The sequence below is a fragment of the Diceros bicornis genome, chromosome 11, assembly GCF_020826845.1.
Source record: "Diceros bicornis minor isolate mBicDic1 chromosome 11, mDicBic1.mat.cur, whole genome shotgun sequence".
Lineage (NCBI taxonomy): Eukaryota > Metazoa > Chordata > Mammalia > Perissodactyla > Rhinocerotidae > Diceros > Diceros bicornis.
The window spans coordinates 46,666,132-46,689,783 of record NC_080750.1 but is presented as its reverse complement, the minus strand read 5'-3'; the positions used below and the strand labels follow the sequence as shown (position 1 = coordinate 46,689,783).

Here is a 23,652-nt window from a genome sequence, read left to right as displayed (position 1 = left end):
CTAGTTGCCCACCATGGGGAAATGTAATCAGTTTCTGGTCAGAATGGTTAAGTGGTTAAAATGAGAAGTGTTCCTGTATAGTACGGGTGTGCATATACATCTGTGCTGCCTGGTTGTCGCAGGTCAGGTTCTCCAGAAGTTGGGGGACAAGATGGTTATTTGGGATGTACACCTGTGGACAGAAAGGGGCAGAAGCAGGATTGGGCAGAGGAAGAAGCTGGACTGTGATGAGGGCTCAACGAAGCCTCAGTCCACCAGGTGAAAAATTGTCCTGTGGCAGACAGAAATGACTGGCCCTTGTACCCTCACCTCACTTAGTCATCTGACACAGGCTGCCCCAGAAAGGGCTTGACCTCAGACAGCAGAGGCAGCTCTCTGCAGCTAATGCAGACTCTGAAGGAGCTGCCAGCTGGAGGCTGTCTCCTGGCAACATTTCCTGCAGCCCAGATACAAGGCCTTCCTTGAAGGGGGACCTGGATGGCACATCTCTCTGCCTACCATACTAGCAAACCTGTCCATGGTTAATAGAGAGTATTTTCATTTTAATTTCTCCCAACAAACAAAAGGTATCACATTTTCAGTAAAGAACCCCATATATTTAGTGTTGAAGTCCAAATTACTATTAGAATTTATATTCCATGGATTATCAGGTGGTCAATATTATATTTCTGAGCAGGCTGGAATTAGCTATTTATTCGTTTATTCATCCCACAAACATTTATTACATATTTATTGTAGTCTCTGGAAGTTGAAATTGAAATAAGAATAAAGACACTTTTCCCATAAACTCCTAGGAGTTAGATTCTAGTGAGGAGGCAGACAAAATAGACAATTAAAGCAAAGTGGTAAGAGTTAAAAAAAAAAAAAAAGGTATAAACAAGATAATATGGAAGTTAAAGGGGCATGAATGAGAAAGTATTTAGCTATGTCTCCAGGCATCCTCCTGGAAGAGGAGATGTGGGCTCTGGCTCTCAGAGAACAAGAAATATTTGCATAGGAACATTACAGGAAGAGCAAATTGCATGTGTAAAGGCTCAGAAGAATGAAAGAGCATTACACATTATGGGAACTATAAATAGATTGATTGATAGGACCAAGGCACAGATGGTAAGTATTGATATATGAGGCTGAGAAAAAATATATATATATATTTATCTTATTCATTTATTAATATAGTTTTAATTGTACTTTATCTAGCCAATGTTTCTCAAGTACATTTAACAATGCTTTTGGTTATTGTTTGTTTGTTTTTTCAATAACACCCCTCTGCAGAACATCGTTGGGGAAATATTGAAAGACAGTGTTGACTGAGCCAGCCAGGTCATCTGTGACCTAAGCCTGTTTTAGACCTAGTACCTGAACAGGTCTGTTCTGCTTGATATTGACAGATAAGGGAGAGATATTATTGGATGCAATTCCTGGGAATGCTACAGGAATTGCATCTGTCTGTTCTTGGAGACCAGAATACTGAACTCTGTTAGAAGGAACACTTCATCTCCCTGTCATAAAGAGTCCTTAGCAACCACCTACCTAGTTCAGGTCACAGACAAGGAGAGTAGCGACTATAGAGTCCTTGACTCTTTCTGGTGCAGGTAAACTTGTCTCTGGAAGCTGAGGAAGAAAATCCAGAGGCACGGTTAAGACCTTAGCCATGGCATCTGTATCCTATCGAGAGCCAATATCCACCACAGTGGGAAAACGGATGATTGTTACAGGTAAAGAGTTTTTGTGTATGTTTCCACAAGGAGATCTGAACTTTCTTTATCCCTTGTCTATATGATGCTCACCTATGATACTCACAGGATGGATATAAGAATGAAATAATCACATATGCTTATTTTATACCATACTGCTGCTCTGATCATGCATGCTCAGTCTGGGCATCAACACCATGCTGCCATCAAGAGATCTGTGGCATTCCAGTTCTCACTGTATCTGAGCCAACTTTCACAAAGGAACATTTTTGTATCACAAAGTTTATGTTTTGTATAAGGGGAACTACTCTGATGTTAATAAAAAGTATACTTTTGATCAAGTGTTAATTATTACTGATTTAATCTTCTTGTATTTTTATAAACGACATATTTGGTTGATAAAAATTTGAGCAAGATGTGCGTTAAACCTAGTACAATTGTTGGCTTGCATTTTGTTCTTGCAACTTGCTTTAAATGATGTGGGTGGTATGTGTGTGTGGAATTACAATAAAATGTAATTAAATAGACTATGACTAATTGTAATAGGTCTATAAGAAATAAACTAAATTTCATCTTATTTCCTTTATATTTTTAAATCATGAGCAAATTTTATAAGCATATACTCTTGCTTACCTGTAAATTTTCACTTAAATCGTGAGAAACCTGGCTTTAACTGTTTGTCATCCATTTACTTAATTGTTTAATTCCAGTATATACATATACAAGTATCAGAATTGTTAACCTGTACGCTGTGGGAAAAAACTTTATCAATTAGGGTACAGTGCTTCCTTGCAGTTCCTTTTGCCTTTAGACTTACAGACTCTACTCATTTCCAAAATTACTTGGGTTAGCATCTTTTCCTCCCAACCCCTTCAGTGCAGTTGTTTCATACATTTGTAATGTAGTTAAATTCTCTTGTCACAGTCTGAATTCCTTTCTGGAATCCTCCAACCTCCTAAATGATTTTTTTTTTAAATTTTGCATACATCGGGCCGGCCCCGTGGCTTAGCGGTTAAGTGCGTGCGCTCCGCTGCTGGCGGCCCGGGTTCGGATCCCGGGCGCGCACCGACGCACCGCTTCTCCGGCCATGCTGAGGCCACGTCCCACATACAGCAACTAGAAGGATGTGCAGCTATGACATACAACTATCTACTGGGGCTTTGGGGGAAAAAAAATAAATAAATAAAATTTAAAAAAAAATTAAAAAAAAAAATTTTGCGTTCATCAAAGTTTGCTCTTTGTGCTGTAAAGTCTATAGGTTTTGAGAAATTCATAAGGCCATGTATCCACCGTTATAGTATCATACGGAATAGTTTCAGCACTCTAAAAATCCCCTGTGCTCCACCTATCCATTTCCCCCTTTTCTCTCTCTGTACTCCTAGCAACCACTGATCTTTTCATGGTATCTATAGTTTCACCTTTTCCTGAAAGTCATAGAGCTGGAATCATACAGTATGTAGCTTTTTCAGATTGACTTCTTTAGCTTGCCAATATGCATGAAGTTTCCTCTATGTCTTGAGAGCTCATTTCTTTCTTTCATGGAATAATTTTCCATTGTATGGATGTACAAAAATTTATCTATTCACCTATGGAATGAGATCTTGGTTGCTTGCAGTTTTTTGGCAATTCTGAAAAAAGCCTCTATAAATATTTATGTGCTGGCTTTTGCATGAATATGTTTTCAAATCAATTTGGTAAATACTTAGGAAAGTGATTGTTGTATCATATGGTAAGACTATGTTTAGTTTTGTAAGAAACCACCAAACTGTCTTCCAAACAGCTGTACCATTTTGCATTTCCACCGACAATGAGTGAAAGTTCTGTTGCTTGGCATCCTTGTCAGCATTTGGCATTGTCTGTTTTTTGACTTTTAGCCATTCTAATAGGTATGTTATATCTCATTGTTTTTTTTGTTAGGAAGATCAGCCCTGAGCTAACATCCATGCCAATCCTCCTGTTTTTGCTGAGGAAGACCAGCTCTGAGCTAACATCTATTGCCAATCCTCCTCCTTTTTTTCCCCAAAGCCCCAGTAGATATTTTGTATGTTATAGTTGCACATCCTTCTAGTTGCTGTATGTGGGACGGTACCTCAGCATGGCCGGAGAAGCGTTGCATCGGTGCACGCCTGGGATCCGAACCCAGGCTGCTAGTAGTAGAGCGCACACACTTAACCGCTGAGCGATGGGGCCGGCCCCTCTCATTGTTTTTTTAATTCACAATTCCCTAATCACAGATGTTCATATACTTATTTGCCATCTGTATATCTTTTTTGATGAGATGTCTGTTCATAATGTTTACCTGTTTTATAATTGGGTTTTTTGTTTTCTTATTGTTGAGTTTTAAGAGTTCCATGTAAATTTTGGATACAAGTCCTTTATCAGATAAGTATTTTGCAAATATTTTGTCACCGTCTGTGACTTGTCTTTTCATTCTAACATAGTCTTTCGTAGAGTAGAAGTTTTTAGTTTTAATAAAGTGCAACTAATCAATTTTTTCTTTCATGGATCATGCTTTTGATGTATCTAAACATTCATCACCAAACCCCAGGTCACCTAGATTTTTCTTCTATATTTTCTTCTAGAGGTTTTACACCATTATGTTTTCATTTAGGGCTATGATCATTTTGAGGTGATTTTTGTGTCTCTCAAACTTTTCGTTTCTATTAGCCAATAAATTTCATCTTTCCTAAAGCCAGTTTGGATTGGGTTTTCTGTCACTTGCAACTGTGTTTCTTCACTGATACTGAAAATTTCTTCCAATCTATGTCAGAGTATACTTAGTTTTATGTATTTACTTAGTTCAAATTCTTGTCACTTTTGATAGACTTATGATCTTTTATTATATTGATGTGTAATAATTAACTTCACATTCTCCTGTATTTTATATTTAATTTCCAAATTGTTGCTGTTATAATAAAGATACATGAATAATTTTGCATAAATAATTTTTCTCTTTCTGTTATTTTCTTGTGATATATTTACAAATAGTGGAATTAGCAGGTGGAAGATATAGACTGTTAATGTCACAAACTTTGGAGGATTGTGTGAAATACTATGAACAATGTATTTGTGTTTAAAGCCTGCAAATATTTTTTAAAATCACTTTTATTTATTTTTAATAATTGGAGAGGTATATATCAAAATTTTTTTGAATGTAACTTTAAAAAATTTTATAATGAGTATTTTTAAACATGTGCCAATAAACTCCCACTTACCTGTCACCCATATTCAAGAATTATCAAAATTTTTCCACATTTGATTCACGTCTTTTTTCTTTTGCTTTTGCTAGAATATTTTAAAGTGAATCTCAGATGTTATATTATCTCATCCTTATATATTTCATTGTGCATCTCTAAAAAATATGAACATTTTCTTATATAACCACATTACCATTATCACACCTAACAAAATTAACAATTATCCTTTGGCATCATGTAATAACTAGTCCATAATAAAATTTCCGTGATTGTCTCTAAAATGTATTTTTACAGTTGATTGTGAGAATAAAGACCCAAATGAGGTCCACACATTGCATTTGGTTGTGTTGACTCTTTTAGTATCTTTGAAGCTGGTGCAACCTTCCTTCTTTTTTTCTTGCCATTTACTTGTTGCAGAAATTGAGTCAGTTATCCAGTAGAGAGGTCCAATGTTCTGGGTTTGTCTGTTGCTTCCTTGTCACATCATTTAACATGTTCCTCTATCCTGTGTATTTTCTGTAAATTGAATTTGGTTCTAAGGGCTTGATTATAGTCAGATTCAACCCTTTAGGAAAGTGCATGTCTTGAATGCAGCTGTGGTCAACACACAACACTCTTAAGCAGTTCAAACATAATAATTTCAATTCTATAAAGCCCATTTCTTAGTACCTTTCTAATTTATTGGGACTCAGACCCCTTTCCTCTATATTTGGAACTGTTTTTAATGAAAAGCCCATGTTCTCATAAAAATGTTGGCCTAAGTGGTTATGTACCTGGTTAGGCAAACAAAAAGTTGATTTAATCCATACCATACATCAAATATTGTATAGTTGCAATAAAAACATAAAAAATATCTTGTCACTATTAATAATTAATGTAAAAACAACAAAATATCATGAAAACCATTTTTAAAAATTATCTTGAATGCTCACATGTAAGGAAAAACTAACCAGATTATACGATGATAAGAAAATAGCTGAGAAATTTTGTGGCAATTTTGAGGATGATTTTGGAGCACTTTTTAAGAGTTTTATAGGATTTTTATTGATGTCTAATTTAATTTTAAAATCAAATTTTCCTTTCTTTTGCTGTAAGTGTAACAATACTCTTATACTTATCATTGCTAACGATAGTTGTTTTTTCGTTTCTTTAATTTCTAGTGGGATTCCATTATTCTATGAGATGATTCAATATGTGTATTTACTTAGTGTATCTTGACTACCTAACTAATTTGACCACTCATCATTTTATTTGTCTATCAGATTTCAATATTTTTCCTTTTAAAATATACTTTTGCAACTAAATTTTTATCTTATATATTTGAAATCCAATTTAACAAATATAAATTGAATTCCTATTGAATACTAAAAACTTGGCCATGAGCTTTGGAGGATACAAAAATGAACATGCATAAGATGTTCTCTTTCTTCTAGAAACTTATAATCTATTGTTCTGGTTAGAACATTATAGGTTATCCTGTTATCCTATTTGTTTAATCTAAATATCCATCACAGTGTACTGTGTCATTGAGAGAAACATAAATCCAATTCCAAAGTCCTTGAGAAATAACGTAAAAGAAGTGGAAAAGGAGGAAAATTTCTTCACATGGATCTCCACACAATGCAGCCATATGTTTTGTTTGGTTTGTTTTTCTACTCATTTTTATTTTGAATATAGTGATTAGAGCATAAATTACCTCCTACGTTACAGATGGATCTTAGAATTTATTTAGTTGGCAGTTAATAAAGGGATAGAAATTCTTTTTGAAAAAACTGTCAATAAGCCCAACTTTTAAAATCTTTTAAAAAGTTGAGATGTAACATATATTTTATCAAGTACATTAATCTAGTGTTCCGCTTGATAACATTTTACAAAGTGAACACACCTATGCATCAACTTTTAGATCAAGATAGTGAACGTTTTCATTACCCTAAAAAGTTCTTTTATGTCCTTTCCCAGTCAATCCCCCCAAAATCAAACACTGTTTTGATTTCTGTTTTTGACAACTGTAAGTCTAATCTGAAATTAGATTAGAAATTAGAAAAATTATCACCTGTAATTTTTGTGTGTGTGTGTGAGGAAGATTGGCCCTGAGCTAACATCTGTGCCAATCCTCCTCTATTTTGTATGTGGGACACCTTCACAACATGGCTTGATGAGTGGTGTAGGTCTGCACCCAGGATCCGAACCCGTGAACCTGGGCCGCCAAAGTAGAGCGTGACAAACTTAACGACTATGCCACCAGGCTGGCCCCTCGTCTGTGTTTTTAAAACATTTTATTTGCTGGCTTAGTCTTCCACATAAGTTTTACTATCAATTTGCTAAGTTTTATTACATAGTGAGGAGATTTAATAGACAATGTTTTTTTTGCATTGCAAAGATCTTACTATATGAAAACTCATATCATAAACAAAATTATGAAGAGAGTTTAAAAGTATTTAGAGCATGGCTATGTATTTTTAAAACATCTGTTTACACACAAATGATATAGTTTGTTTACCCAGTTCCAGATTCTGTTTTAAAATTACAAAATTACATTTAAAAAATATATTTTTTCATGAATTCCCACTTAGCCCAAATTAGAGAGATTTATGGAATAATTAATATGAGATCTTAAGTTTAAATGGCAGCATAACAGATAATCTAATTTACCTATAATTTTTCAGATGGGAATACTGAGGTTCAGAGAGCTAAGAGACTCACTCAAGTTCACAGAGCCTTGATGAGAAGGATGGAGGCCTCTGCCTGCCCCTTGTTTTATGATGTATTTATGTACATTATATCCAGATTACTGACTAAATAAAAATATTAATGTATGTAGTCAGCCATTATATATCTACTAGAAAATCTGCTCTTGTAAACCACGAATATTGCAGAATTCCACCTTATAAAGAAGGAATCACAACATGATATTTCCGTTAGAAATATATTAGAATTGGAAATACTCTCTAGGAAACAGCCAATACCAATATGATGAATGAAACCATAAGTGGTAGGAGAAGTACATAAATGTGTACGTAATTTTGAAAAGCATTGCTCCATTAGCCTGGGACTCAGACCCATTTATTCATCTCGTTTTTGCCCTGTGAAACTGTCACACTAATAGTTATGTCTCAAATTCAATTATTTTAAAAATAGAAAATGACTTCACACTGAATTGCCAGTTATTTCCTATTTGAAGAAAGAATAAAACAGTCCTGCTACAAATTCAGCTTAAGTCTCAGCACTATAATTCATAAAGCAAATATTTCGGATTTTTAAAAAGTAAGTCATGACAAAAGCTTACACATTTTAATGGCACTGATGCAAGTGGTTGGCTAGTCTGTATTTTATTCCATAGTCCTAGAATGTGACTTGCCTGAATCAAAACTTGTCTACAAGTGACAGTAGTTCCAAATCAATCCTACCTTAAACTGCTGGTCACCTAAATCATCACCAATGTGATCTGCAGGAAAATCATTAGTTGCTGCCATCAATTGAAAAGCATCTAAAGAGGACTTCAAAGGGCAAGCTTTGTCTCATACTCTAGTTTTTCTGTTTTTGTTTTTTTTAGAACAATAAACACCTTTATTACATGAACTAAGATGGGAAGGAGAAGGGTTTATTTGCCTTTCTGGGTCTTGATTTAATTTTCCAAAGTTAATACCTTGTGGGTTACAGTAATGTCGCTTCTTTAAATCAGGCAGAAACGCTCAGGATTAAGCAAAAAAAGTTTTTTGTTGTTGAAACAGTGTTTGAAAAAATTAATTATTTTGTCAAAGATTAGTTGATTTACTGTGTTACTGTGGGCTGGGCACTATGCACCCTTCAAGAAAACAGAGATAAGCATGAAGATCTTGCTTTAAGAAGCAAGGACTATAAACTGAGACATCAATCTTGGCTTTTCCTCTTAATCTTTCTGGCCTCAGTATTCTCATCTGTAATTTGGGGATAATAGTACCCATTTTATAAGTTTTTCTCTGATGATTTAATGAAATGAAAGTACCTGCTTATAATATGAATTCAATAACTTTTTGGCACTTTCTTTTCCTTTAAGGAGGTGTACTGTTTTTTTCTTGAGAAGCTGATTATCTGGAGGAGGGAGGTGCTGGGAGAGGACAAAAAAAATCATCCTAAAACCCTATTTTTTCATAATAAACAACCAAGTACACTTTATTTCCCAAAGTCTGAAGCCGTAAGCAAGTTTTTAAAGGGCACAGAGAGAAACAATATAAGATTATCTAACCCAGTGGTTTTTAAACTTTAATGTTCATATTAATCCCCTGGGGAGTCTTGTTAAAATGCAGGTTCGGGTTCCAAACGTTATTGGGGGGTGGTTGGTGCTGAGAGTTTGCCTTTCTATGAAGCTCCCAGGTGATGCCCATGTTGCTGGTCCAGGGACCACGCTTTGAGTAGCAAGGATCTAAATTCTTCTGGCTCCACCATTTACTTACTATTGTGACCTTGGACAAGATATTTACCTCTGTGTGCCTCAGTTATACCATCGGTAAAATGGCAATAATAGTATCTACTTCATAAGGTTGCTGGGAGTTTTAAGTGAGTTGATGCATGCAGAATACTTAGAACAGTGTCTGGCATGTGGTAAGCTCCATATATGTGTTGACTATTGTCATCTGACGTAGATCACCAGCAATATAAGTAAACTGCTGGCTACTGCGCCCAAAAGATGAAGTTATTTGTGATGCTAATAATTAGAGCCCACACAAAATATATTTTTTAACTTTCTGACTGTTGGCCTTTTGGATTTTCCTATAAACCTCATCTAAAAAATACTAAAGAAAACAAGTTCCATTGAAAAGGTGTTATGGTAGAATGGCAGATTTTGGAATACTACCTATAAACCTCATTAATTTACATAATCTTGGTTGATGAAAATGATATGTCTTCTAGAGTCAGGAAGAACAGAAAGATCTCCTTAGGGTGCTCGGGGTGGGAAGTCTTTCACTACAGGCACCATCTTTGTTCACTTTGAGTCCCTTTCCCTTGCCTTTCCTCCCTCTCCTGCAAGAGGAGACATGGCATACGCTGAACTCCAGCAAGGAAGCACTTTACCCTTGACACCTGCTGCGTATGATCCTAGTCGATTTCATTCACAGCAAGTGATAAAGGGTAACGTGCCTCACTGTCTTGCTAACCCCAGTTGCCAGCAATTATCTCAGAAAAGGTAAAACCTTTCTCAGCGCCTATTAAAAGGCCCCTTTGGCCACAGATATCATCTTTTAGAAAAATACACTCCAGGGAAAAGTCTGAGATCCACAGAAGATTATCCATGCCTTTAAGAATAACAGCACTGAAAGAGACCTCAAATCGTTTACTTGGTCAAATCATTTATTTGGGGCAGCACTTTCTAAAATAAAGGAAATAATTGCTGGAAACTACAGAATTGCAGAGAGGGAGTCATTTGAGGGGAAGACATGAGCTGACTGATTGCTCCTGTTCTATATTAAGGGTTAAACTAGACAAACATCGCAAGGAGTCCTACCACCCCATTTCCAAGCAGAGTCTGAGCAGGACTGAGTTTCTCTCACAAGGACCTAGAATAGCCTTAGGAAATCTTCTGGTGGAGGAAAGGGGAGATATGGTGTGTATCTAAGCCTCATTCTTGGCAGTCAAGTGAACTGCCCTGGGGATGGAAGTGGAGGGACCTGAGGGCAGAGCTAGGAGCCCTAAGTGGCTGGATTAGATGCAGCAGCTTCCAAGTTTACTAACCAATGATCAAAACTCGCCACTGCAGAACTGGGGGAGGGAGGCAGCTGCAGAGGAAAAAAGAGACATGGTGTGCCATGAAATGTGAGCCAAATCCAGTTTCTGGGTCCTTTGTGACATTCTTTTTTTTTTTTTTAATTGAGGTCACATTGGTTTATAACATTAAGTAAATTTCAAGTGTACATCATTATATTTTGGCTTCTGTATAGGTTATATTGTGTTCACCACCAAAAGTCTAGTTTCCATCTATCACCATACATATGTGCCCCTTTACCCCTTTCACCCTTCCCTTACCTCCTTCCCCTCTGATAACCACCAGTCTGTTCTCCGTATCTATGTGTTTGTTCTTTTATCTTCCACATATTAGTGAAATCATACAGTGTTTGTCTTTCTCTGTCTGACTTATTTCAGTTAGCATAATACCCTCAAGGTCCATCCATGTTGTCACAAATGGCACGATTTCATCTTTTTTATGGCTGAGTAATATTCCATTGTATATATATACCACATCTCCTTTACCCATTCTTCCATTGATGGGCACTTAGGTTGCTTCCAAGTCTTGGCTATTGTGACTAAAACTGCAATGAACATAGGGATGCATATATCTTTTCAAATTAGTGTTTTCATGTTCTTTGGATAAATACCCAGAAGTGACATTCTACTGCCAGTAATACTAAGATCTCCCTGAAGGGGACTCTGAGCTAGCCATAATCCCAAGTCTAGGGCGCTGATTCTCGAAATGTAATACACGTAAGAACCACTTATGGAGACTTTTAAGAATGCAGAATGCCCAAAACTCTGAGTTAGTTTTTCTGAGATCCTAGAACCTGGATGTTAGACAAGCACACCAAAAGACTGTGATACAGGTAGTTCATGTGACACATTGTGGGAAACACAGTAGGCCCTAGGGCAGTAGGAAATGTATACGTTCTGCTCCTGGAAGCTCACATATGTTCCAATTCTATTGCTCTGTAAGATCTGACTTCCATCTAGTCAGAAGAAGATCCAAAGTCTCAGCTCACAAACATTGACTTTTAAAAGTAATTTAAAGGCTCACAATTTAAAAAAAAAAGATGAGAACATGTGTATGATTCAAATTAGTGTGCGTTATATCATTCTGTAAATGATTATATAAAAACAAAATATGTTTTTCAGCTCAATGAATTACGGCACTGGTGACAGGATAATTAGGAATCTAAGCAGTCAAAACTTATGCAAACAAAGCTATCTCGAGTTAAGGCAGTTAAGGAAGATTAGTGAATAAATGCTGAAGCAATCGGGTTAAATAAAATCTTTGTTCATCGGAAGGAAATAATACTTCCCACATCTCTTTTTTTAGGGATTTCCAGACTCTTTTAAACTTTAATTTAAAAACTAAGGAGCTATCACCACCCTGTTTTCACAAAATGGAAGCAGAACAAAGTAGACGTGCTAGTCATGTGGGCTAAATAAAGACGTTAAAAAGAAACACAAAACCTGTAATTCTGTGATCCTGGGCACTGACATGGTAAATCGCACTTTCTTTCCCGAGGATTGTGTAGCCACTTAGAACACAGGATTCACCACTGAACCACACTCACTTCCTCATCACCAATCCATACAGGGTGTGCATGTGCCTATGTGTGCACACAAGCTCACACACGCACCCTTTGACACGTGGAAATGCCCTAAGGAACGTCAGCTCCTCTTGTCTGCAGGGATACTAAAAAAAAACAAAAAAACAAAAAAAACACCACACACATGACCCAAAAAACAAAAAACTATCAGTTCTAGATATCAGGGATTTCTTTTTTTCCCCTCAAACCGAGTGTCTTAGACTCCCTTGAAATGGGCCAAAAAAAAAAAAAAAAGATAGCTTATCATTGACTTTGGCATATAATTACTCAGAAGATAAAGATTGAAATGCGAGTTTGCAGTAAATCCCCAATATTGTGATAATTCCACCTCTGCTTCCAAGGGAGGGGAGGTGCTGTGGAAATATCGTCTATATGTATGGATTGTTTTGTGTGAGGACTATAAAGTAGGAAGCTATTTACATTACTCTATATATTGGCCAAGAACCCCATTAATCATGGTTAAATAAATAATACCCTGCTGCTACTCACCCAGAACACTCTGAGGCATGAGTGGCAGCATGGAGAAGCAGCTGGTTCACAATCAATGTGGGAGATTGAGAGCCTCCGCCTTTGTGATTTTTGGTCTGAGGACCACGGTTGTCCTGGTCCACAGCATCTTCATATAGCTGTCTCCAAACGGCAGTCACAGTTTTAATGGCCTTGGGGGATGACTTTGGAAGATTGTGACATTTATTCACAACATCCAGCTTTTATTTTAAGTCAAACTGTCTCAAACATTATTTCCAAATTTGGATGGGAGTTTGTCCAGCCATTTTTGTATGATGATGTAATAAACATGGACAAGAAGTATACATGTAACTGTTCACTGCACTGCTATGAATCACCTAAAATAATGACAGAGTGCCTTAGCTTAAAATGTTTTGAAGTTGAAACATACATTTGGGGTTGAGATTGTGCCCAAAGGAAAATTATGTATCATACAAAAAGTTAAGACCATCTATTAAAGCAGAGAGTTCACAGAAGGTGGGGTAGGGTAGCCTGACAGATAAATGGAAAGGAAATGACACCCTGCCCACCTGGCCCAAAGGCAGAGCGTCCAAGGGCAGGGATACTTTGGTTTTCTGGCACTCACCTTCTCAAATCTCAACTGGACACAATTGAGAAGATAAAATTTTGAGCAAGTGACTCCAATACAAGGCAGCTTCAAAGATGACTTCTACCGTGATTGTTATTCCTGCTGTCTGTTCATCAGAAGGGATTACAAGCATTTGGATCTTCTCCTATCTCCTACCTTCATCAAATGACTGATATCCCCTTAATCTCTGTCTCTACTCCCCGCCGCCCTTTCTCCAATCTCTCCCTATTTTCTTCTCTTCTGCAAAGAAACAGAAGAAGAATGAGGAGCAAAAAAGCTGCACATAGATAATCACAAATCCTAGTTGTTCTCTGTTTATATTTCTAAAACTGCTACCAAAGGACATATAGGGAATCTTTTTTGTGTGTGTGTGTGAGGAAGATCAGCCCTGAGCTAACACCCATGCTAATCCTCCTCTTTTTGCTGAGGAAGACCGGCTCTGAGCTAACATCTATTGCCAATCCTCCTCGTTTTTTTTCCCCGAAGCCCCAGTAGATAGCTGTATATCATAGCTGCACATCCTTCTAGTTGCTGTATGTGGGATGTGGCCTCAGCATGGCTGGAGAAGTGGTGCATCGGTGCGCGCCTGGGATCCGAACCCAGGCCGCCAGTAGTGGAGCACACACACTTAACTGCTAAGCCACGGGGCGGGCCCAGGGAATCTTGATTAGAGCTTTGAAATATAGCTCCAATACAGAGCTGATTTGTGGTATTGCCTACTCCCAACAAGCAAATCCAACAGGCTAGATGGCTGGTGCCCCGCTCCTTGTACATTTACTTCGCCCCCTTTCTGGCTTTCGTTTCTCCTGTTCTCCAGGTTGAGATCTTCTTGTTCTAGCTACACCCACATTCTGTCTTAGGATGACCAACTGTCCCAGTTTACCCAGGATGAGGGCTTTCCCTGGGCACGGAATTTTCAGTGCTGAAACTGGGATGAGTATGTCACCCTAACTCTGACCCTTAGTGGCTGTCCTAGCTGGGCCAGCCTTCCCAACCCCAACACATCCACTTCAAGGTGCGGATAGAATTCATTATCTGAATTCTGCACAAAGCAGAAAGGATGGAGAAGTGTTCACGACACTGGGGCACCAGGCAAGAGTTCCCTCATAGATAGGCCATTACCAACCTCCTCCCTTGCAGGCCCTCAGAGTAGTATGATAGGGTTCAGGCTATTCCACTGATATGATTAGGCAGAGGTCCACCTCTACTCTGAGGAAATCTTGCACAGTTGTAGCAGGTGATATTCACTGGCCTGTTTACCTCAGTCTGGTTGGGGACTGCTGTTCCTCTTGAGTAAAGACAACTTGTATCAGACCATCTATTGAGTTCATTGTAAACCCAAGCAGAGGCCCCTGAATCTAACCCAAATTGTTTCTAGTAATTCAAGATGCCCTCAAATTTTGCAAGAGGAACAAGACCAGTATTCTGGGCCATCATAGTTGCTTAGGGGCAAAAAATAAATAAAATCTTCTTTCTCCTTTTATGTTTTGAACTTTTCTTTTTGCCTTGTTCAATGATCAGCTGTCCAATGTTTTTGTCCAGTTTCTATCGTCAACTGATATGTGCTGCCTAACATTAGAGTCAGCTAAATCATGTAAAGTGCAAATAAGAGGAACAACTGAGCTCTGCCACAACCTAAATGTGATGGGTTTATACTGTGTCAGCTTAGCTAAGCTGGAACTATGTTTCCCAGAGTTTCCCTGTCTGCATAGTTTTGGGTTAGTCTGGGCCACAGGAGATGTTTTGTGTGAGATTTGGAAGGCGGAAGTGAGGCAGCAGGCATATTGCTCAGGTTGGTACGGGCCACCAGGTGCTGTCGCTGCTCGTGCCTGCTGTTGCTGATGCGCTGGTCCACCTTGCTGGTGTGGGGCAGCTCCTCTAGGGCCTTCTGTATCTCCTTCTTCAGCTTCATTGACTTCTGGGCCAGGTGATGTTTAGCACCTGCTTCACTCAAGTCACTTGAATCATCAAATTTGGAGGCTTGGAGGCAATGACAGACCTGCTCAAGTCCAGCTACCCTTGTGGGTTCCGGTTTATCCTACAACTATGAAGCCCACTTTCAGTCTGTCAAGAGCATTCCCAAGCCACACATGGAATTCAGTAGCAGCATCCTGGATTTTCATAATTTATTCTTATTCTAGCTCCACATCTCACTCTGTCTTGCCTTTCTGGATGTCCTATTGCCTCAAGACTCCCTCTTTACCATTATCAAACCCACATTGGCTTGACCCATTTTCTCTGATCTATTGCTTGTTTGTCAGCATCTGAATCACTTTCCTGAACTGGTGGTGATGGACTGACTATCCATGGTGGTTACATCACAGGCAGAGTCTTATGAAGCTTCCCATTTGGACAGCTCCAGCTAGGGGACCAGGACTTCTGGGACTCACCTGCTTTCTAATTCCAGTTTCAAAGGATAGGGAGACAGGACATAGCCTTAGCCCCAAGGGCAGCTTAATGCAGAGTACTCTCAAAAAAAATTGTAGAAGGAAGAGGTGAATGAACTGATTGACAAATCCTTGGGAAGTGCACAATCTAGGTATTTCCCTTTACATACTGTTCATAGGCACTAACTTACACGTTTGCCCAATTTTTCTCCTATCCAGAGAGTCCTTCTGGATATCTTTTTATCCCTAAACTGGGTCAATAATTATCTCAGCAAAAAAGGACCTTGCAGAAGGCACACATCATTTTCACTTTTTTTGCTTAATTCTTTGCCTGGAGTAGATGGGTGTTGGTGGAAAGAAGAGGAGTCCTCCACAGTATCTTCTTCCTCTCTCATCCAAAATTTCTCTAACGCTACTTTCTCAATGATTTATAGGATTTATTCACTAATAGAGACTGCTGAGCAACATCCAGAAACAAATTTCAGACAAAGAGCTTCCACCCGCTCCCTCCAATCTATACTCTATTCACCCAGGCCCCCCTCTCTCATCGCTCCCTACAGAGCTTTCCAGGGTGGTGGTTACTTATGTTCATGCTCCTTTGGAGGAGACAGGTTTGCTTTTTAGTAGAAATGGAAAAGTAAAGGTATTGCAGACGCACTGTGGGAAGCAATGGGAGGGAATCCTAGAGCTTCACAGGGAATGCATTTAACCTCCTCTTTCAAGGGCTCGGCTGCTGCTCACCCAGTGTCTCCTTGTGGGGGGCGGGCTGCTGTAAGAAAGGCAATTGAGAGCACAGTAAGACTCTCTACTTAAGCCTTTTTAACTGGCAAAAAAAAAGCTTGAAGTAGCCAGGCCACAACCACAAGGGGTTACCAAAGAAAAGGTAGGAAAACAAAACAGAAAAGATGACAATCTACAAAGCCCCTCTAAGAAAAAAAAAAAAAATAGAATTAATCCTCTCCCTTTTTTTGTTAACTAGAAAATTAGAAACTAGAAAAAAGATCTGTACTTTTTAAGTTGTTGCCTTTTCCCCACTAATAATAAACACGAAAAAGTAACACCTGAGGGAGCAAAGGTACTGTTACTTTGTAATTTGTGAACACTGCCATAATAAGTGGGTTAAAGAGAGTCCAGCTAATTGGTCCATGTTTCTTGCTCTCTTCATCTGCTGTAAGGAAGAGTCAGAGTTTGAAGAGGGTGGAAAACCATAAGGTTTTTTATATAAACCTATACGCGTCGTAATGGTCTGATTAATGGACATTAGCAGTGATTTTGGAAATCTGCTTTACAGTCCATTTCTCTTACACAGATGGTAGGAAAATTTAACAGATTCCCATCCCCACATTTCACTAGTATTTGATTGTATACTTATATTTTTAAAAATTACAAATTCCAGGGCCGGCCCCGTGGCTTAGCAGTTAAGTGCGCGCGCTCCGCTACTGGCGGCCCGGGTTCGAATCCCAGGCGCGCACCGACGCACCGCTTGTCCGGCCATGCTGACATCGCGTCCCACATACAGCAACTAGAAGGATGTGCAGCTATGACATACAACTATCTACTGGGGCTTTGGGGAAAAAAAGGAGGATTGGCAATAGATGTTAGCTCAGAGCCGGTCTTCCTCAGCAAAAAGAGGAGGATTGACATGGATGTTAGCTCAGGGCTGATCTTCCTCACACAAAAAAAATACAAAGTCTAACTTTTCAAACTTGTGTGCTGACTTCATCAATCTGTCCAAGTTCTGCTCAAGACCCACATTTTCCATGACTACTTCTCATGGATCGTGCCCTTCCTTGAATTTCTTTTTCAATGAAAGAGGCAGCATCACCAGCTTTGCTCTAATTGTTCAGTGTATAAGATGATTTTCTTAGCTAGATTCAAAGCTCTGAGGGCTGGGCCAAGCCTAATCCTTTGCCTCTTCCTCATCCATCAACTTAGTGCACATGTAGTAAGCAGTATAATTTTTCAACAGCTATAATCATTAATCGTTCTAATTGCACAAAAATCTAGGTTTTTATCTTTTGTTAGCATTTTAATATGTTATTTATATTTATATATAAATTACAGTGCAAAGCATTACATACAGCTGATTTCTTTATTTGTTCCAACTCTCTTCTTTCTAATAGGGTAGACTATTTCTCTTCCCTTGGGCTAGCAAAACTTGAAACTTCTGTATTACAATCGCTGTAAAGGCATGAAGACAGATACCCGGAAGTCGCACCAGTGTTCCTGGCTTTTGCTTTACAAAATAGTCTCAGTGATATTGAATTAAATTTTATTTCTAAATGCTTTGTTACACTTGAAAAATAATTCTTTCTAAATGGCAAATTATTAGCTGTATTTTAAAAACTGAATTATTCCTGCAATAGTGTAACACTATTTCAAAATGTGTTGCTTAGAGGTCCGCTCCTGACCAGTTTGCATGAGACATTGGATTTCTCCCTTCCTTCAGTAAGGAAGTTCTTTCTGTAACATGCATATCACACATTTATTTCTTTATTCCACAAATATTTATTGTGCGTCAGGACCCAGGCATACCCCACATTTGTTTATTGGTTGAGGAAGGGAAAGAGACCAAAGGCAAAAGAAATCTGGGACTTTCCAATTTGGCTAGTTTAGCATCAATTAACATCTAACAATATTGTTAAATTATTTACATTTTTGTAGGGTTTGGAAGTCCCCAAACTGATTTTCCCATCATTCAGTAAATATATCATGTTATTACCATTCACTGTGATGGCAACGCATGAGAAAAATTAAGTTGCAGTTCATACTAAAAATTTAGTAGATTCTATGAAAAGATAGATGTAGATGAGGAAATATCCATGGTATAAATTTGAAAAGGATGTGTAAAAGCATAAAAGCATAAAACAAAGAATTAGACTACTGGTTGATAGACTGATGGTGTATCATGCCAACATAGTAAGTGTGTGTGTTTCAGTGTGTCTCAGGAGAAAAAGATCCACCAAGAGTGAGTGCCATTTGGGGTCACATACTAAAGCATGAATGGTTTAATCTGAGGGCTTTTTTTCATTTTTTTCTTTGTAAAAAAATTGTGGTAAGAGATACATAAGGTAAAATAGTAAATTTAAAATTTAAAAAACATAAAATGGTAAATACTTAAAAACAAACAGTTCTGTAGCATTGAGTACATTTACACTGTTGTGCAACCATCACCACCGTCTAGCTTCAGAACTTTTTCATCTTGCAAAATTGAAACACTGTACCCATTAAACACTAACTCTCCATTTTCCCCTCCCCAACCGCTGGCAACCACCATTCTACTTTCTATCTTAATGAATTTGACTACTTTAGTAATCTCATATAAATGGAATCATACAGTATTTGTCTTTTTGTGATTGGCTTATTTCGCTTAGCATCATGTCCTCAGGGTTCACCCATGTTGTAGCTTGTGTTAGAATTTCCTCCCTTTTTAAGCCTGAATAATAATCCATTGTATGTTGTTATGGACCGAATTGTCCCTCTCCCCAAATTTACGTGTTGAAGCCCCAATCCCCAATGTGAGTGTATTTGGAGACAGGTCCTCTAAAGAGGTAATTAAGGTTAAATAAGGTCATAGTGTGGGGCTGTAATCCCACAAAACTGGGGTCTTTATAAGAAGAGGAAGGAACAATCAGAGCTCTTTTCTCTGTCTGCATGTGTGCAGAGGAATGGCCATGTGAGGACACAGAGAGAAGAGGGCGATCTGCAAATCAAGGAGAGAGGTCTCACTAGAAACCGACCCTGAAGGCACCTCGATCTTGGACTTCCAGCCTCCAGACCTGTGAGAAAATAAATTTCTGTTGTTTAAGCCACCTAGTCTGTGGTATTTTGTCATGGCAGCCCTAGCAGACATATAACACACGTATATACCACATTTTATTTACACATTCATCCATCGCTGGATGCTTGGGTTGCTTTACCTTTTGGCTATTGTGAATGATGCTGCTATGAACATGGGTGTACAAATAGCTGTTCCAGTCCCTGCTTTCACGTCTTTTGGGTGTATACCCAGAAGTGGAATTGCTGATCATATGGTCATTCTATGTTTAATTTTTTGAGGAATCATCACAGCATTTTCCACAGCAGCTGCACCATTTTACATTCCCACCAGCAATGCACAGGTGTTCCAATTTCTCTGTATCTCTCATTTTAAAAACATTTAAATATATTTTGGTTCCTGTGAGGAACCTGTGACCACTCAGTAATAATTGTAGACTTGGGACTATTGCCTACCTATTCAAATGTGTAAAGTTAATTTTCTTTCCTGTAAGCAGTAATGCAACAGTACACAGTACTGCTTTTGATGGAGGATTCAAAATAAACAGGAACGTTTGGTGTCATTTTGTATCAGCCTTACTTCATCAAAAGTTATTTAAAAATTCTGTGGTGCTAGGCTAGCCAGGGTTATTCATGTTAAAAATGAAAAAGTTGGGGCTGGCCCGTTGGCGTAGTGATTAAGTTTGCGTGCTCCGCTTCAGTGGCTCAGGGTCACCGATTCAGATCCTGGGCTCGAACCTACACAATGGCTCATCAAGCCATGCGGTGGTGGCATCCCACGTACAAGACAGAGGAAGATGGGCACAGATGTTAGCTCAGGGCCAATCTTCCTCACCAAAAAAAAAGGAAAAGAAAGTCACCCCCTTCCCTCCACAGTGCCCTCACCCATTCAACTTGAAACATATTTTCTAATCTGTCCTCTCTGGGTGGTCTAAAGGTATCAGATCAGATGTCTTCTCAGAGACCACCCTCTGAAATGAATTATGGTGTTTGCAATCATGATGTTATTTGCTGTCAGCTCCACATTTTACATAATCATCTAGCTCATAAATAGAGGTTAGAGATACGTCTGTAAACTCTGTGTTAATACTCTCTGCTAAGTAGGATATCTTTTGAAAATCTTTCTTTATAATTATTTTCAATTTTTATAGATTTAAGGAGCCATTTGAGGAATAATTTTCATAAACATAAAAATAATTAACTCAAAGAAAATTGCAAAAAAACAAAATTTTGTAGTAACGTTTTTCAGTATAGTAGCAATACTCTCTAAATACTTCAACTACTCCAAGATCATGATTAAAACTTTTAATTATTCTATACTGTTCTTAAATTGTCTCCTTCTGCACACATCAAAGAATGGGGATATATATTTGAAGTATTTAATATCTGTTAGGTATTCTAAATGTTCCCTAGGAATTGTTTACAGTGATCTCAGTATTTTCATTTTTCAGGCTACTTAGCTGAAAGGCAGAGTGAAGTAAAATTGCAAGTCAAAGTCAATATTTAACTGGTGCTTCACTTGGACATTTTATTCTAGTTTCAAGCTTTGATGTTTAATAATTGATTGAGGGAGAGCAGCAGGAATTAGCTCTGTTTTGTTCAACAGTTTTCTCAGAGATTTGCGTTGAGAGAAAGCAGGCTGTTACATTATCAGAAGGCATAAACCTAGGAGAAAGACAGAGAGAGTAAAAATGAGAGGACAATTTGGTTGTAAAAGATAATATTTTAGAATTAGGGGCTGAAACTGACAATATTGTAATTTAACAGGAATAAATATGAACCCTGCACTTAGGATTAAAAAATCAACGATACGAGTAAAGGATAGGTAAGACATTGTGTAATTGGTTGGTGTGGAGGTTGTAGCTGATTGTAAACTCAAGGTGAGCCCAGAGGTTAGCATGGTTGCCAACAGGGCTGACATAATCACCAGATTCTATGTTCAGCAAACAAGTGGACTTGGCCCTAATTGGACCACATGGTAGCACTATTTTTGGTTATGAGTGCCTCATTTTAAGGGAGATGTTAATAAATTGAAAAGCATCAAGAGGCAAGATGGTAAAGAGTCTGAGAATCATGTTACACGAAAAATATCTAAAGAAGTGAAGAAGCCTAATTTGCAAAAGAACCTAATGTGAGCTTTCCCAGTATCTGACAGGCTGCCCAATGAGAAAAGGATTATTAGCTAGGATTCAGAATTCAGACCAAAGTGTAACTGCTACAGGAAGGCAGATTTCAGTTCAATACATGGAAGAATAATTAGACCTGTCCAAAAATAGAATGTGCTTCTGTGGCTGGAACTATTTTGGCAGTTGGATGAATACCAGCCTTGGGAGCGAACTCTACCTAGGACACAAGGTTGTACCTGCTGACCTCTAGAGGCTGCACCAATCTAAAGCCCCCCAGAACACACTGGAAACATGAACCTCTCTGCCAATACTGTGCATGCAATAACTGGATTTAGGGTTGTATTAATGAGATTTCCAAAGACAAGTGGCAACCCAAGTGGATTAATATATACACTAATGCCACAGGGCATTTATTTATTTTAGCACAGGAATTTAGCCCATGGTCTCTACTGCAGAAGCCACCAGAAATCATAACCAGTAGTGCTTAACAACCCATTCTCAGAGCCTCTGAAGAGCAGCTGAAACGTGGAAATATTTCAAGATGAAATTACCTTTCTACCTTCCCATGAGAGTGGCAGCTTGGTATTCTTTCTTGATTCCAGGAATATCTGAGTTACAATTTCAGAGGCCATAATTAGGTGCTTTTAAGAATCAAAACATCTTGGTACACTAATATGTGTTAGAATCTACTTGGCACTTCTGCTTCTTCAGAAACAATAGCAATGGAATAAGACAGTGGTTCTCAAACTTTAGCATGCATCAAAATCACTTGGAGGGGTTGTTAAGACACAGATTGCTAGGACCCACCTTTGGAGTTTCTGTTTCAGGAGATATGAGGTGGGGGGCTGAGATTTTGCATTTTTAATAAGTTCTCAGGTGATGCTTATGCTCTTTCCACCTCCACATTCAATGACATCAGATGGGTAGTTTGAAATTGGCCATGGTGGGAATGTTTACACCACGGAAATTAGTAAATGCTAAAACCACAGCTTTTTCCCCTGAGAGACAGTTGTTAAATATTTACCAGTAAACCACTGCTACAGACTTCCAGCTGAAAGAAAATAGTGGATGATCTAATGTCTAATGCAACATGCTCAAATTCACTTCATTCATGGATTTAATGAATGTTTCTTGAGTCTTAGCCAAGTAACCACAGCAATATTTTTTCAATTATGTGTTGAAAAGATTTAACAAGAATAAAGTTTATGAAATAAAGTGTACTCTTGGATTACAGCAGACAATGAAATATGGTTTCATATATTAATTATTTACTGTAAGAAAAAGTCATTTGACCCACTTCATACATGTGTATTAAAATTATAACATGAGAGGGCTGGCCGGGTGGTGTAGTGGTTAAGTTGGGGTGCTCTGCTTTGGCAACCCCCGGGTTCGCAGGTTTGGATCCCAGGTGTGGACCTACGCACCACTCATCAAGCCGTGCTGTGGTGGCATCCTACATACAAAATAGAGGAAGATGGGGACAGATGTTAGCTCAGGGCTGATCTTCCTCAGCAAAAAGAGGAGGATTGGCAATGGAGGTTTAGCTCAGAGCCAATCTTCCTCTCCAAAAAAAAAATATATATATATATATATTATAACATGAAAATGAACTTAGACCAGTGACCATTAAATAATTGTGCATTTCAGTTCATCATCATCATCATCATCTACCATTTACTCACTGTTTAAAATATGTCAGGCCCTGTTCTAAGTTCTTTACATGAATTATCTCATTTAATTCTTATGAAAATCTGTCACATAGATACTGTTATCCCCATTTTACAGATAAAAAACTGAGTCACAGTAACAGGTATATGATACTTAGTATCAACGTGTGTATGGAATATCAGGCAGCCATATATCAGGTGCTCTCACATGTAATGTCTTGGAAACCTCAAATACAGCATTTCTTAAAGACAGTTTATGGACCACAACCACATTATTATTATATAATCACTGTATTCTTAAATATATATATATAAATATATATTTTTGTGTGTGTGTGAGGAAGATTATCCCTGAGCTAATATCTGTTGCCAGTCCTCCTCTTTTT

At 38.1% G+C, this 23,652-nt stretch overlaps 1 protein-coding gene across 1 annotated transcript in view; it reads left to right on the top strand.

Moving 5' to 3' along the window:
- The first annotated feature begins 1,389 nt into the window (after positions 1-1,389).
- SPMIP2 (sperm microtubule inner protein 2) overlaps positions 1,390-23,652 on the top strand; it is a 129,430-nt gene continuing 107,167 nt past the window's right edge. Inside the window, exon 1 of the mRNA XM_058550276.1 lies at positions 1,390-1,715. Within this exon, the coding sequence (XP_058406259.1) occupies positions 1,652-1,715 (64 nt within the window). The 5' untranslated portion in view covers positions 1,390-1,651. The remainder of the gene's footprint in view (positions 1,716-23,652) is intronic.